The 17,846-nt window shown below is 43.0% G+C and overlaps 1 protein-coding gene across 2 annotated transcripts in view; it reads right to left on the minus strand.

The window, feature by feature from the left end:
• Positions 1–93: 93 nt before the first annotated feature.
• The window catches only part of GIGYF2 (GRB10 interacting GYF protein 2), a 144,641-nt gene continuing 126,888 nt past the window's right edge, over positions 94–17,846 (minus strand). For both annotated transcript variants that reach the window (XM_064286544.1, XM_064286543.1), the window contains exons 26-29: positions 9,164–9,318; positions 7,257–7,459; positions 5,671–5,818; positions 94–1,740 (exon numbers count right to left, since the gene is read on the minus strand). In XM_064286544.1, the coding sequence (XP_064142614.1) occupies positions 1,673–1,740; positions 5,671–5,818; positions 7,257–7,459; positions 9,164–9,318 (574 nt within the window). In that variant the 3' untranslated portion in view covers positions 94–1,672. The remainder of the gene's footprint in view (positions 1,741–5,670; positions 5,819–7,256; positions 7,460–9,163; positions 9,319–17,846) is intronic.

Below are 17,846 nucleotides of genomic sequence, written 5' to 3' on the forward strand. Positions count from 1 at the left end.
GCAAAGTTCCGAGGAAGCTTAAAGTTTTGTAAACATTTTAACTATCCCTCTTCCCCACCCCCCACCTTCTGAATTTACAAAGCAAAGGAGAGCCAGAGTTCCGATTTTTAATGGTTCCCCGTCTCCTCATGCTATTTGATCCAAAAACTATATACACGTTTGTAGCAGTCTCTGTATAGTTATTGTACACATTTAGGAGGGAGGGAGGCAAGAAGGGGTAGGGAGAATGGTGATCCAAAATAAGAAAAATAGAAACCAAATAAAATCATCCAAAACCAAACTGCTCTCAGAGCAACTCCAGCCTCTTTCAGGCATTGAGGACAGAAAGAAAAGGTGCTGCACAGGGGAGCCACCCAGACCACGGTGCTTCTCCCACAGGACAGCTGTCCAATGGCTCCAGCCCCAAGTGGGATTGGCAATCCCGGTAGTGTTCTGTGGGGGTTGGTGGAGGCAGGACGAGTATCTGGTTATAAATAGGGCTTGAATACATTTCTATCTGAAGCGAAGGGCTGTGAGGAGGCCGCGAGCAGAAGCTAGAGTGGGCTTCCCCGCCCGCGTCTCCCTTCCCTCCGTCCCACCGCATTCTCCTGCGACGTGGTTTCCACAGATGAAGGTCTTAAAGATGGTCAGGTTTTGTATGTTCTCTTTTCAGAAAAGGCAAACAACTTGCCATTCCAGAAACTTTCAACGAAACCTTTTTGGGGCCACAGCAAGACACACATACAATACTCTGAGGAACCAGATGAAATTCCGAGCTTTTATCAGAAGCAAAAGTTTATCCCTATCCAAAATGAAATTATACAAATTCATACATATGGTAAAGATCCTAGCTGCCTCTTAAACGAGACAAATTTTCAGCAGAAGGGCCCAAAACAAACTGGTCCTAGTCCTCTGAAGTAAAAATATTTATGGAAAAAATCAGTTTTTTAAGAAAGGAAAATTAAGAATAAGTCTCTCCCCCAGGCTATAGGGTTTCCTTTGTCCAATCGGGTAGGAGTCTGCCCCGGGGAGAAGTCAGCGTGCTTGGAAGTCACTATCTAATGAAGAAAGCATCTCAGAAAGAACAGGCAAGGGGGGTGCGACAGCAAACCAATCCAATCTAAACCCCACCCCACTGGGGTCCCCCGGGACACAACCCCACAGTCAGCTGTGGTAACATAACCGCAGGACTGAGAGGGTTCTGCCCACCTCAGGGACACTCCCACCACAGTCCTTGGGCGCTGTGGACTGACCAAGGTCTACCGACCATTAACGCTCTTCATGATTGCACCAGTCAGGCCCCCTTGCCCTTAAGGAGGGAGAGAGGAGGAGAAGAAAAGTGACAAGAGAAGGCAAGCTGCTACCGGCAGATCCCCACACTCTCTCAGAGACAGTCGAGGAAATCACGGCACAGGAAACACGTGCTGCCCAAAACCAGCCTTGTTGGGGAGGCCTCCCAACTGCCACCCCCGAGACACATAGTCTGGTCCACTTAGCTACAGTCTGAGATGCTCACCAACAAAAACTGTTTAAAGAATCTTGGACAAAAAGGGCCAGAAGAAAAAGCCTGAGATGATGGGTTCTGTGATCTGCTGCAGAGTGGTATAGAGCGAATGGAGAGTGAGTGTTGTGTCCAGAGGTGGAGGAACCACGGTCGGCAGACAGGAGAGGAAGGCCAGTCCACTGGAGGTGCTCAGTAGTCATCCAAAGTCTCGATCTCGCCCATGTTGAGCCGCTCCGATGATGCATTTACTGAAAAACCTGCAGGGAAAATCTGACTATTAGTGACCACAGCCAGATAACCAAGTGGCTCAAATTCCAGGTACGTAAGTCTCTTACTTTACAACATACCACAGGGACACTAAACAGAGAGAGAAGAAAGAAAAAGGTCAGAGCAGTGTTTGTTTTTGTTTTGTTGCCCTTCCAATGAGAGGTTCTGCTTTTATTCATCTTTTGGGGTTCTGGCATAATTGGGAAGGAAAAAAAAACAACAACAAAAACCCAGCATGGCTGCTTAAGAAGAATTGCAGACCACTGCCCAGGAGAGTCTAGAGAAGAGCCTGTGTGTGTGTCAAGGCCAGGCTGGACTGGCCCTGGGGATCCTGGGGGACAGTCTGTTCAGGAGGTGCACTGTGGGGAGGGGGCACCCACTAAGTACTCTGTAACTGTCTCACCACATGGCTTGAGCGGCTGCGGCATCTGAGTGGAGTAAATGCCACCTCAGCCCCAGGCGGACTTTAACAGGAACACTTTCCACCCGGGGGATTTCAGGACAGACACACTACAAGGTCCTCCGTGCCCTCACTATTCTTTCTATCCCACAGGAGAGAGAACAGTAAGACTAAAGTGCTTTACTCATCTCAAACTACTGTAAATAGATCTGCAAAGGAAAGAATTTCAGCTGGTAATATTTGATGAAGCAAAATGGAACCCAGGGTTTGGCAGAGCAGTACTAGCATGCCCATTGAGGGCAACACGCAGCGCCCACAAACACGACTGACCTTGGAACACTACCACCATCAGCCACGGGCATGCGATTCTTTAATAAACTCCCTAATCAGAGACTGATACAAATCATTGCTAAAAAGGTCCCTTTGAATGAGCGGCTCCCCAAAAAGCAACTCGTTTCATCTACACTAAATAAAATCTCAAACTGTTTTAGCTGCTATTTAAATACCAGAAAGTAAACAGGCGATGCTGTGCAGGCTAAATGCAGTTCTGCTCATTTTATTTGGGTTTTATCTCCCCTCCTTTTTGTTCTTTCATGTTTGAGTTTTCAAACACACACTCATTTGAAATGTACCAATAATGAAAAATGCCTTACATAATAAACAGAGCTTAAATTGCACCCTTGACTCAAGAATATCATAATTTGAAAAAATAACCACGCCTATTTATTTATTTATGACCCAGGGAAGCTGTGGTACAAGCTGCCTGCAAGGCCTAATACAGGGAGAGGCTAGGATCCCAAGCCCCATCCTGAATTCTACCCCTTCAACGGTGTTCCCATAATCCTCAAGACTTGTTTCCTTTGAAAATACTGAAAGGCTTAGTGTTCATATTTCTTAAATAAGTCTTAGTTAGGTAAGTGTAAGACACTAAAGAGCAAAGAGGCTATGAAGTGAGCTATTACTCCATTCTGAGACAGGCTTTTCTCTGACTTCACATGTTACCTCAAAGAATAAGAGATGAATGTGACAGAAACAATAATGAGCTACATTGTTGTTATATAACTTTTTAAAAACTAAATTAATTTTGATCATGAAAAGACAGGAAGGGAGGAAAAGTCTGGGGTGAAAAACAAAAAGCTAACAATTATTCAACATTATAATATGTTGATTACTGGGCTAGGCTATTAGTGGCCCTTCTCTTTTAACCATAATTAGAAAAACAATAAGGTGGGCACCTACCCTCCCCACTTGACAGAAGGGAATGCTCTGGGAGATTGGAAACCGAAAGCAATACAAACAAGAAGTCAAGCGCGGTCACCCAGCTCTAAAGACCGAGCAACAGGACTCGCTCATCCACACGATTTAAGGTCTGAAAGACTGTTCTCACAAGCTGGTTCACAGCAGCTCACAACAGCCACCTGGTTGCTCTATAAAACTAGAGGAAGACACTAGAACCGAGTACAATGATAATTAAGATGAGGCTGGTGCTCCCTCTGCTGGTTTGTTTTAGAAGCAAAGCTCTAAAGTGACTTTTTCAATAGATACTTTTAGATCAAATTAGAAACTATTTTCCCATTCTTGCCACGGGCAACTTGTGACTGGGGGATATTCACTCATCTGTAGATAGATAAGGCATATATTAACAAAAAATAATAAATGGAAATGAGGAGCTAAGGGACAGAAATTGGCATTATCAGAGGAATTTCCAGAGAGGGGTTTAACTGAACAGAAATTTTCGTTAAGATGGTCCATGTAAGAGCCCATCCAAGTGACTTTCCTCAGTGGTTTGTTGAACACTTTTACTTGTGTTTGTTATTTAGCCTGTTTAATTTTATTTCACTTGGAAATACACAGATTCCTTAAACTCTGTCCATACAACAACGCTTGAAGGGGTTTTCATATCCCTGTCCTAGGTCTACGGTAGGCGGTGGCATCAGATACAGACTTTTAAGTCCAAGCGGCTTCACCTTACTGTCAGAGGAACCTTCCCCTGACAGCCCACCCTCAAGCTCCACAGCTAAGTAACCAGCAGGGGCTTCTCTGCTAGGACCCACGGGGAGAATTTAAGGAATGCTTCTCCATCCATGCACACACATTTTTGTCAAACTTTCATAAAGTTCTAAACAGTTCCATCCACCCTCAATCAACACTAACTCTTTAGGCAGGGAGAAGAAGAAAACAGAATTTCACCAGGTCTCTATGTATCCAAACCCAGCTTCTGGGCACCGACCCCAAAGGGCAGTCCTCCAAGTTAGGTCTCTGTTCCTATCATTTTGTTTTTTCCGGAACAGGGAACAGCTCAATGAACTTACAGATCCTGCCAACCACCGAGCAGAATACAATCCACTCGCTGTGCGGGCTCTCAAACTCTGTCACACGGTATCTCCATTTGAGGTCTCACGGGCATTTCAAACTCAGCCAGCTCAGCACTTAAACACAGCGTCCTTTCTCCATATGCCTGCCCCACTGTCCGGTGCTCGCCATTTCAGCAACGGTAACACCCTCCATCCTGCTGCTCACGCCAGAGACCTTTCCGTTCTCCTTGACCAGCTGACTCTATCCCCTGAATTTCTGAAATTCATCTAATTCCTCTCCACCCCCAGCACCAAAACCCTACCCCAGGCCACCAGAATCTGTCACCTAGTCTACTCCCGCTTGACAATAAGCTGACTGGCCAACAAGCCCATTGTATTCCAGACACTATGGTTTTATTACAGCCTGTGGATTTCCACGTTCATAAATGGAGAACAATTTTAATTTCACCTTTCTCTGAGAGGCCGTTTTGGCCAATTTAAGAGCCACAGGCAGCCCATCAGCTTTGCCTGTGCTGTTTATTATTTCTAAAACACCATTTCCCATCCTCTCTGCCAGTCTTTCAAAGCCCTGATTCAGGTGTCAATCTTTCCGTGAAGATGTTTTATATGAAGACAGTGGTCCTCAGTGTGGGACAAGAACAGCTATAGGTAACACAGAACAGTGGAAAGAAAACAGGCCTGCTGTGAAATCCCAGCTTCACCGCTCAGCAGCCGTGGGCCCCTGGGAAATGGGCTAAAACCTCTGAGCCCTGGTTTGTTCGTCCGTAAAACTGGGGCATCGCCTCTCGGGCAGAGTCATTCTGAGAATCCTGTGACACCCAGAGTGGATATCCACAAATACTGGTTCTCTTCTTGGAACATCTGGTAAGATTTACAGTCTGCTACCACGCAAATGAGCATTTGTGTTTTTAAACTACTTTTACTGCTCTCCATTAGTATTATTTTCCAATGCAACTGAAAGATCCTCCAGGGAAATTCATATTAAAGAAGAAACAATGCTTCAGAGTTGAAAGCTCCATGCAATGTGTTGGGCTAACTTTCCTCACTCCCTACAGCACAAGAGGCGCAGCCTTGCCCTGAGATGCCCAGTAAACACCAGCTGCTTACTAGGAGTTGGCTGAGAAGCACATTCTGCATGACGACTCACGTGTAACTGTTATCACCTGCAACACCCAGCACCCAGTGAGACTTCGGCCTGTGCTCACCTAATAAACTGGGATCTGCTCGCACCATCTTCTGCTTTTTCTTCTTCTTGCCACTTTGTACAGCCTCAAAGTTGGATTGTTGGTTGTTGCTTTGATTGGTTTGAAATACTGAATGGAGTGTACTGTGGTTCACCCCCCACACAGGGTCCTGTGGGATAAGACAGCACAACGGAGGTTACAGCGGGTACAGCTCTGCCCCCCCTTAGAGGGGGCTGTTTTACCCTCCCATTACCAAAGGGGAGTTTAAAAAGAAAAAGCTCAGCATGGTTCTGGAAATAATGAAATCAAGAGCAGGCTGCCGAGCCACTACTTTCCTTCATGTGTGACATCTCCCTCAAGCCCTGTCCTGGTATCTGTCAAGACTTCTCTAGGGTATGTGGAGTCTGCGCCATTCACTAGGAGACTGAACATAAGGCAAGAAGTTGTAAACAGACGTCTGCACTCTGGCAATTTGCGTGCCTCGCCAACCCCAAAGCCGAGGGTTCCTTTGCTCTCTGGGCCCCAGGACACAGAGGACAGGCTGCAGACCACCTGGCAGCAGACCACCTGGCAGCATGTTACCAAACAAGACTGATGTTGTGTACTTTATTCCTGCTGGCAATAACTGAAGGGACCTGGCCCCAAAACATCGTCCTTACACTTTCTACCAATCGGAGAGAGAAAGTTCAACTATGAAATAGTCCACCAGCCACTCACACTTACTTGGTCTTATTAGGGCGCTTCACTCTACATTGGAATTGGCTTCGACGAGCCCGCTGAGGGCTGGGGTGGTGGTAGTGGGGAGGGGGCGAAGTAGTAGAGAAAGCACCAGGGAAGAACAAGCCTGTCTGTGTGTGTACTGAGCCTCCACCTCCTAGTCCAGCACACGGGGTGGCCACTTCTCACACACACAGGCCCTCTGGATTACTACATGACGTCTTCTCCTTTGATGCTTAAGATGTTTTTCCTAGTGCTCTGCCCGTGTTTACATCTTTCACTTTCCGTTAATTTATCCCAGTTAGCCCATCCGCTCAAGTGGATTTTAAACCTCATTGTATCTTCCACATCCTCAGAGAGTATGTACCAAATATTGATTATTTGTAAGGGAGAAAGTACAGGATTACAGGATATAAATATTTTTAAACCTCTCCAAGAGCCCTGCCAACTTGTCTTTCAGCAAGTGTGTACCTTTTCACATCCCCACCAACACCACACCAAGTGTAGGACACCAAGGGTAGGACACGGTCCCGGGGACAGCAGCTCGGAGCACCAGAGGGTGAACACGCATATGTGTTCACGACTCACAGCCAATGTATAGGCTGGGGCGTAGAGGAATTTGTGGTTTGATTAAGGCAGATATAGGATCAAGAAAAACGAGGCTGGCATGCCTAGTACACGATGAATGGTTATATTTGTTATTTGGGGAATTCACAAAGGCCTCTAGACATATAATTTGAAAATGTTAAGTCTACCAACTTTTGCAAGTTTTGATTATTTTATATTCAGAAGTGGCCTCTGCTTTAGTATGCATTTCCTGGTCGCTCAGCACTTACAGGTATTGAGACTCACTCACTCACTGAGCCTCCGGCCTCATTTCACCCTCCTACCTGCGGCGGCGGCTGCGGCTGCACCTGCGGCGGCTGCGGCTGCTGCTGCTGACGCTGCTGGCTGGCCTTCTGTTTGGCACGGCGCTCGAGGAACTGCTTGGCAAACTCCTTGGCCTCAGAAGTATCTCCTAAATAGGCCCTGATATAATCATGGACTTCATAAGGAGATTCTACTTCTTTCAGGAAAGAAACAAACGTGGGAACTGCAATATGGGAGGGGAGAAGACATAAACGGCAACAATAATGAAATACCACGAACAAAATAGTGTCTGTTTTTAACAGACTGTCACGCCTAACACAGAAGTTAATGACTGAAACTTGAAAGGTTTGCAGCTACTATCAGTGCTCCTTAATCTAGAGACGGAAAAATGCTACCATTGCAATGCCAAAGTTATCTGCAACCCCACAGGGTGGAAACGAGGGTGTGCCACACGTCTGACTTCACTAACGGTTAGCTGACTGAAACAGCTGCTTGCCTAAGACTGAAGTGATCTGGGATTCAAGCTTTCTTTCCTTAAATTCAATTAATATTTATTCAGTGCCCTGATGTGTGCCAGGCACCACAGCAGAGACTAAAGATAACAGCCAACTCTTCCTGGAACTTTTAATCCACTGATAGCATATTTCTAGAGAGAAATCGAATGGAACACGTGAGCAGCATGGTAAAGCAGAAAAGCACAAGTATAAGAGTTAGACAGACCTGGGTTTAAATCCTGACTCTGAACTCTGCTGGCTGTGGGACCCTGATGAGTTGCTTAATCATTCTGAGCCTCTGTTTCCTAATTTATAAAATGGAGATATCACCTATACTGTAAAGGTACCTTATAAAATGACTGTAAAAATAAAATAAATGGGGTAATAGACGTTAACCCCTAGAAAGAGTGCCTTGCACTTGGTAGGTGCTTAACAGACAGCAGTCACTGCTATTATTTACTGCTGTTTTCTCTGTAAACTTCCAGACCATTAGATGTTCTGTTACAATGCTACAACGGAACCCTTCAATTCCTTTAGTGCTGTTTGTAATAGATTCTTGATTTTAGACAGAGGTCCCTAGGTGGTGCAAACAGTCGACATGATCAGCAGCTAACCGAAAGGCTAGTTCAAGTCCACCTTAGAAGAAAGGTACCTTAGAAGAAAGGCCTGGCAATCTACTTCTGAAAAATCAGTCTGTGAAAGCCCTATGGACACAGTTCTACTCTGACACACAGGGGGTCTCCATGAGTTGGAGCCAACTCGATGGCAACTGGTTAGGTTTCAGATAAGATAACGTGAGGTAGGCTGGTTCCACCTGATTTATCAGTTGTGGGAATTCTTTCCACAATATGCCGACCGATCTCTGTCCAGACACTTGGAGGGGGGCAGAGGACTCTCTTTGTGAACAACTACCTACCAGCAAGCTTTTCTTCAAGTTGTGCTGATGCCCTTTCACTTCCACACATTGGTCCTGGCTATATCCTACACAAAGTCATGTGACATGCTCTGTCACATGACCCACCCACCCCCAACAAAGGCCGGAAGGACACAATGTCACATCACCTCATTCTTCTCTTCAGGTTGACCTTTTCCTCCACCATAAAGGTTGACTTACTGAGGACTTAATCCAGCTGGCACTGACACTGTCCCTCATAAAGTGGGGAGTATGAAACGAGGACCTCCTCTGTCCCGTGCATCACTAAGGCAGCTTGAGATGGCCACTTCCTTTTGACAACCACTGATCAAGCTATCTGAGCTTAGCATTACACGGCTTTTCTCACAAGTAAACAAGAGTCAGGTTCTTACAGCAGGTGTAGGACGTGACCTCCGCTAGATTTCACCTTCTGAGTTTTGGCTCATTGTTCCCATCTGCCAGCCTCCCTGTGGGTTCTATCTCTGCTGTTCCACATGCCGGGTTCCCTCCCGATTCTTACCATCCAGGTTATTTGCCGTGTTGAGGGCATGAAGCATCTGTTCACACCACTGGGTGAATCCATCCTGGACTTTATTTACTCCCTGAAAGAGCTTCAGCAACTTTTCTTCTTCTTCCACTTTCTTATGCTGCCGGTTAGACACACCTACAGATTTACTGAAGCAAAACAACAGGGCGATATTATATTCCCAGAAACTGTTACTCCTATAATTATACTACAACACCATAAATAGATAATGTTTTGGCAACACTGGATGACTGTCCAGTAAACCAATGACTGTTCAACTCCAAAAAAGAAAAAAAAAATTCAAATATTTGGATTTTGGGAGAAGGGGAGGAATACTCAGTATCGCCTTAAAAATCTAGCCTTAGAGGAGGCGGGGCCAAGATGGCTGACTAGGTAGAAGCTACCTCGGATCCCTCTTGCAACAAAGACTCGGAAAAACAAGTCAATCGATCACATACATGACAATCTACAAACTCTGACCATCAAACACAGATCTAAAGAGTTGACCTGAGTGACAGAGACTCAGCCAGCGCAAGCAGGCTGCACACTGACACAGCTAAAGAGAACGAGCAACCACGGGGAAGCAGTGACTGTTTTCAGAGCCTGGAGCCAGCATCCCAGTCAGAAAACCTTTTAAAACCTTGGCGCCAGGCTTTGGACTGGACACAGGGGAGCTGAGCACAGCATCCAGAAACAGCACAAACACGGACATAGCCCTAGCCCCCAGAAGTGACCTCGGGGGAAGCCCAGCCAGTGCACACAGGCAGCGCAGCGATGCAGCTGACAGGAGGAGAAGTCACTGGGAGGCAGCGACTCGTTCTGGAGCCAGGAGTGCAGCATCCCAGCCGGGGAAACTCGGCGCTGGGCTTTGGACTGGGAGTGGAGGAACTGACCACGGCGTCTGAGACAGCACAAGCACAGGACGCGGGCCTGACCCTCGGGGGCAATCTCGACCCAGCCAACAGGCTACACACCCCTTGGGAATCTCAGATAAAACAGTCATTGCCAAGCAAGATAAGTAACTTTGTCTATATTCCGGGGTGCTACTCTCTCCTATCTATCTGATCCCTCCCGTCCCCTTCCCAGGTGGGCTTCATTAACTTTGGAATCTCCTGGGCCAGAGAGTGAAGTGCTGTGCGTTTTTTTTTTCCCTAACCCATTCTCCTGGCCTGAGAGAAGCAGCTACAAAAAACCCAGGGACCAAAAATCCTTCCCTGACTTCCCGAAATTGGAATAAAAATACAGAACCAGCTCCACCCAAGCATACACGATCCACAGTCTTGGGCTTTCATCCCTACAGGGAACAAGGTGGCTATTATAATGCAAAGGCAATTCTGATAGTGATCTGACTGTAATTGTTTTAGCAGATTACTGGAAAGACAAGTTTCCCACGTCTGATATCTCTGCATATTCAACAGAGCCCTCACTGACCCACAACAGGGAACTGAGGGCTGAAGCTCCCCCCAGACCACCTAGCCTCCTGCTTTAGGAGTCTGAGGATGGTGACACCTACTGATCCGTAGAGGTACATGCATTGGGTGTCTAAGGTACAGCTGCAGAGCCCACCCACCAAAGTGCTTTAGGTGTGCTTTGAGACACACCTACCTCACTGGCACTTGGGGGAAGCCTGTCAGCATCCTGCCCCGCCCCGGGAGTGTGACCCCTGCTGCTACTAGATGCTGGTGCACACAACTATCACCACTACTCCTCTAAGTGAATAGGTGACAGTCTACACCACACACTTGGTGACCCAAAATCAGATTCTACTCAAGAATAGTGAATGGACTCTTAGACTTATATATCTGGTAAAAGCCCAAACCACCTGGAAGTAGGACATAAGTGATTCAAAGGCTACAACAATCAAGACAGTGCAATCTAGTAGCCCGTCTATGTATATTGAAAGAATACAAAACAAGATAAGACTCAGTGAGCAAATATAAAATAAATCATTACAATATCTTATAGATGACTCGGAGACAGCAGTTGATATCAAACCACATAAACAAGCAGACCATGATTGCTTCTACAACTCCCCAAATTAAAGAATCAAAATCTTTCCCAAATGAAGATACAATCCTGGAATTGCCAGATGCAGAATATAAAAAACTAATTTACAGAGTGCTTCAAGACATCAGGGATGACCTCATAAATTAAATAAGGTAATCTACAGAAAAAGCCAAGGAACACACTGATAAAGCAGCTGAAGAAATCAAAAAGATTATTCAAGAACACAGTGGAAAAATTAATAAGTTGCAAGAATCCATAGAGACAGCATTCAGAAATCCAAAAGTTTAACAGTAAAATTACAGAATTAGACAACTCGATAGGAAGTCAGAGGAGCAGAATCGAGCAAACGGAATGCAGAGTGGGGGAGTTGGAGGATAAGGCAATTGACACCAATATAGCTGAAGAAAAATCAGATAAAAGAATTTAAAAAAATGAAGAAACCCTAAGAATCATGTGGGACTCTATCAAGGAGAATAACTTGCATGTGATTGGAGTTCCAGAACAGGGAGGGATAACAGAAAATACAGAGAGAATAGTTGAAGATCTGTTGGCAGAAAACTTCCCTGACATCATGGAAGACGAAAGGATAGCTATCCAAGATGCTCATCGAACCCCATATAAGATAGATCCAAAAAGAAAATCACCAAGACATATTATCATCAAAATTGCCAAAACCAAAGATAAAGAGAAAATTTGAAAAGCAGCCAGGTATAAAAGAAAGGTCTCCTACAAATGAGAATCAATAAGAATAAGTTCAGACTACTCAGCAGAAACCATGCAGTCAAGAAGGCAATGGGATGACATATATAGAACACTGAAGGAGAAAAACTGCCAGCCAAGGATCATATATCCAGCAAAACTCTCTCTCAAATATGAAAGTGAAATTAAAACATTTACAGGTAAACACAAGCTTAGAGAATTTGCAAAAACCAAACCAAAGCTACACGAAATACTAAACGAAATTGTTTGGTCAGAAAATCAATAATATCAGATACCAACACAACACAAGGTCATAGAACAGAACATCCTGATATCAACTCAAATAGGGAAATCACAAAAACAAATAAAGATTAATTTTAAAAACAAAACAAAAAAATGCTCAAAACAGGGAATCACTGAAGTCATCACGTAAAAGATCACAATAATCAAAAAGAGGGATTAAATACAGGTGGCATGGAACTGCCATATGGAGAGGGATACAAGGCGATATAGGACGATACAAGTTAGGTTTTTACTTAGAAAAATAGGGGTAAATACTAAGGTAACCACAAAGAGGTCTAACAATTCCATAACTCAAAATAAAAACCGGGAAAAACATAATGACTCAGCAAACATAAATTCGACTACTATGAAAATGAGGAACACACGATTTACTAAGAAAAACGTCTCAGCACAAAAAAGTAAGTGGAAAAATGAAATTGTCAACAACACACACACAAAGGCATCAAAATGACAGCGCTAAACAAAACAAAAAAAAAAAAAAAACACATACTTATCTATAATTACGCTGAATGTAAATGGACTAAATGCACCAATAAAGAGACAGAGAGTCTCAGACTGGATAAAGAAACACGACCCGTCCATATGCTGCCTACAAGAGACACACCTTGGACTCAGAGGCACAAACAAACTAAAACTCAAAGGATGGAAAAAAATATATCAAGCAAACAACAATCAAAAAAGAGCAGGAGTAGCAATATTAATTTCTGACAAAATAGACTTTAAAGTTAAATCCATCACAAAAGATAAAGAAGGACACTACATAATGATTAAAGGGACAATTGACCAGGAAGATATAACCATATTAAATATTTATGCACCCAATGACAGGGCTGCAAGATACATAAAACAAACTTTAACAGAACTGAAAAGTGAGATAGACACCTCCACAATTATAGTAGGAGACTTCAACACACCACTTTTGGAGAAGGATAGGACTTCCAGTAAGAAGCTCAATAGAGACACGGAAGACCTAATTGCTACAATCAACCAACTTGACCTCATAGACTTATACAGAACACTCCACCCGACAGCTGCAAAGTATACTTTTTTTTCTAGTGCACATGGAACATTATCTAGAATAGATCGCATATTAGGTCATAAAACAAACCTCTGCAGAGTCCAAAACATCGAAATATTACAAAGCATCTTCTCAGACCACAAGGCCATAAAAGTGGAAATCAATAACAGAAAAATAAGGGAAAAGAAATCAAATACTTGGAAACTGAACAACACCCTGCTCAAAAAAGACTGGGTTATAGAAGACATTAAGGAGGGAATAAAGAAATTCATAGAATGCAATGAGAATGAAAATACTTCCTATCAAAACCTCTGGGACACAGCAAAAGCAGTGCTCAGAAGTCAATTTATATCGATAAATGTACACATACATGAAGAAGAAAGAGCCAAAATCAGAGAACTGTCCCTACAACTTGAACAAATAGAAAGTGAGCAACAAAAGAATCCATCAGGCACCAGAACAAAACAAATAATAAAAATTAGAGCTGAACTATATGAATTAAAAAAAAATTAGAGAACAGAAAAACAATTGAAAGAATTAACAAAGCCAAAAGCTGGTTCTTTGAAAAAATTAACAAAATTGATAAACCATTGGCCAGACTGACTAAAGAAATACAGGAAACAAATAACCTGAACAAGAAACAAGATGGGCCGTATCACAACAGACCCAACTGAAATTAAAAGAATCATATCAGATTATTACAAAAAAGTGTACTCTAACAAATTTGCAAACATAGAAGAAATGGATGAATTTCTAGAAAAACACTACCTACCTAAACTACAACAATCAGAAGTAGAACAACTAAACAGACCCATAACAAAAAAAGTGATTGAAAATGTAATCAAAAAACTCCGAACAAAAAAAAGCCCTGGCCCAGACAGCTTCAATGCAGAGTTCTACCAAACTTTCAGAGAAGAGTTAACACCACTACTACTAAAGGTATTTCAAAGCACAGATAATGATGGAATACTACCTAACTCATTCTATGAAGCCACCATATCCCTGATACCAAAACCAGGTAAAGACACAACAAAAAAAGAAAATTACAGACCTATATCCCTCATGAACATAGATGTAAAAATCCTCAACAAAATTCTAGCCAATAGAATCCAACAACACATCAAAAAGATAATTCACCACGACCAAGTGGGATTTATACCAGGTACGCAAGGTTGGTTTAATATTAGAAAAAGCATTAATGTAATCCACCATATAAATAAAAACAAAAGACAAAAACCACGTGATCTTATCAACTGATACAGAAAAGGCATTTGACAAAGTCCAACACCCATTCATGATAAAAACTCTCAGCAAAATAGGAATAGAAGGAAAACTCCTCAACATAATAAAGGACATCCATACAAAGCCAACAGCCAACATCATTCTAAATGGAAAGAGCCTGAAAGCATTTCCCTTGAGATCGGGAACCAGACAAGGATGCCCTTTATCACTGCTCTTATCCAACATTGTGCTAGAGGTCCTAGCTAGAGCAAATAGGCTAGACAAAGAAATAAAGGGTATTCAGACTTGCAAGGAAGAAGTAAAATTATCTCTATTTGCAGATGACATGATCTTATACACAGAAAACCCTAAGGAATCCTCCAGAAAACTACTGAAACTAATAGAAGAGTTCGGCAGAGTCTCAGGTTAAAAGATAAACATACAAAAATCACTTGGATTCCTCTACATCAGCAAAAAGAACATCGAAGAGGAAATCACCAAATCAATACCATTCACAGTAGCCCCCAAGAAGATAAAATACTTAGGAAAAAATCTTATCAAAGATGTGAAAGACCGATATAAAGAAAACTACAAAGTACTACTACAAGAAACTAAAAAGGACCTACTGAAGTGGAAAAACATACCTTGCTCATGGATAGGAAGACTTAACATAGTAAAAACGTCTATCCTACCAAAAGCCATCTATACATACAATGCACTTCCGATCCAAATTCCAATGACATTTTTTAATGTGATGGAGAAACAAATCACCAACTTCATATGGAAGGGAAAGAAGCCCTGGATAAGTAAAGCATTACTGAAAAAGAAGAAGAAAGTGGGAGGCCTCACTCTACCTGATTTTAGAACCTATTATACAGCCACAGTAGTCAAAACAGCCTGGTACTGGTATAACAACAGGCATATAGACCAATGGAACAGAATTGAGAACCCAGATATAAATCCATCCACATATGAGCAGCTGATATTTGACAAAGGCCCAGTGTCAGTTCATTGGGGAAAACACAGTCTTTTTAACAAATGGTGCTGGCATAACTGAATATCCATTTACAAAAAAAATGAAACAGGACCCATACCTCACACCATGCACAAAAACTAACTCCAATTGGATCAAAGACCTAAACATAAAGACTAAAACAATAAAGATCATGGAATAAAAAATAGGGACAACGTTAGGGGCCCTAATACAAGGCATAAACAGAATATAAAACATTACTAAAAATGACGAAGAGAAACCAGGTAACTCGGAGCTCCTAAAAATCAAACACCTATGTTTATCTAAAGACTTCACCAAAAGAGTAAAAAGACCACCTACAGATTGGGGAAAAATTTTCAGCTATGACATCTCCGACCAGCGCCTGATCTCTAAAACCTTATGATTCTGTTAAAACTCAACCACAAAAAGACAAACAACCCAATCAAAAAGTGGGCAAACGATATGAACACGCACTTCACTAAAGAAGATATTCAGGCAGCTAACAGATACATGAGAAAATGCTCTCCATCATTAGCCATTAGAGAAATGCAACTTAAAACTTCGATGAGACTCCATCTCACTCCCACAAGGCTGGCATTAATCCAAAAAACACAAAATAATAAATGTTGGAGAGGCTGTGGAGAGACTGGAACTCTTATACACTGCTGGTGGGAGTGTCAAATAGTACAACCACTTTGGAAATCTATCTGGTGCTTTCTTAAAAAGTTAGAAATACAACTACCATACAATCCAGAAATCCCACTCCTCTGACTATACCCTAGAGAAATAAAAGCCTTTACACGAACAGATATATGCACACCCATGTTTATTGCAGCACTGTTTACAATAGCAAAAAGCTGGAAGCAATCAAGGTGTCCATCAACGGATGAATGGTTAAATAAATTATGGTTTTTTTTTTTTTAATTCACACAATGGAATACTACGCATCGATAAAGAACAGTGACGAATCTGTGAAACATTTCGTAACATGGAGGAACCTGGAAGACATTATGCTGAGCGAAATCAGACAGATGCAAAAGGATAAATATTGTATAAGACCACTATTATAAGATCTTGAGAAATAATAAAAACTGAGAAGAACACATTCTTTTGTGGGTAAGAGAGAGGGGATGGGGGGAGGGTGGGAGAGGGTTATTTACTGATTAGTTAGTAGATAAGAACTAGTTTAGGTGAAGGGAAAGGACAATACTCAATACAGTGAAGGTCAGCTCAGCTGGACTGGACCAAAAGCAAAGAAGTTTCCAGGATAAACTGAATGCTTCGAAGGTCAGGGGAGCAAGGGTGGGGGTTTGGGGACTATGGCTTAAGGGGACTTCTAAGTCAATTGGCAAAATAAATGCTATTACGAAAACATTCTGCATCCCACTTTGAAGTATGGCGTCTGGGGTCTTAAATGTTAACAGGCGGCCATCTGAGATGCATCAATTGGTCTCAACCCACCTGGATCAAGGGAGAATGAAGAACACCAAGGTCACATGATAACTATGAGCCCAAGAGACAGAAAGGGCCAAATGAACTGGAGACTTGCATCATCCTGATACCAGAAGAACTAGATGGTGCCCAGCCACAACCGATGACTGCCCTGACAGGGAGCACAACGGAGAACTCCTGAGGGAGCAGGAGAACAGTGGGACGCAGACCCCAAATTCTCATAAAAAGACCAGACATAATGGTCTGATTGAGACAAGAAGAATCCCGGCGGTCATGGTCCCCAAACCTTCTGTTGGCCCAGGACAGGAACCATTCCCGAAGACTACTCATCAGACATGGACGGGACTGGACAATGGGCTAGAGAGAGATGCTGATGAAGAGTGAGCTACTGGTATCAGGTGGACACTTGAGACTGTGTTGGCATCTCCTGTTTGGAGGGGAGATGGGAGGGTAGAGAGGGTGAGAAACTGGCCAAACGGTCATGAAAGGAGAGACTGGAAGGAGGGAGTGGGCTGACTCACTAGGGGGAGAGTAAATGGGAGTATGTACTAAGGTGTATATAAGCCTGTATGTGACAGACTGACTTGATTTGTAAACTTTCACTTAAAACACAATAAAAATTATTTGTTAAAAAAATGGGCCAAAAAAAAAAAAAAATCTAGCCTTAGCTGCTCCATTCCAGCTTGTGATTACAGAGCTTCTATTCAGAGGAAATTATTCACTCTTCCTATGTGCCCTTAGGTAAGTTGCTTAACTTTGGCTAAGTCTGTTTCCTCGTCAGTAAAATGGCACTAACATTCCTTAAGCAGATCAAAGGCTAAGAGCAAGAGTGCCTGGAAAAACACTCAATAAGCTGGCAGATGCTTGCTGTCTAATTCCTAACGTACCAGGCCCTCATATGAGAAGAAGCAATCTGACAACACTAGCATTTATTAAGTAGTAACTATGTACCAGGCACTTCACTAACTACTTCACGAGTATTC

Source organism: Loxodonta africana, chromosome 6 (assembly GCF_030014295.1).
Source record: "Loxodonta africana isolate mLoxAfr1 chromosome 6, mLoxAfr1.hap2, whole genome shotgun sequence".
In the NCBI taxonomy this organism is placed as follows: Eukaryota; Metazoa; Chordata; class Mammalia; order Proboscidea; family Elephantidae; genus Loxodonta; species Loxodonta africana.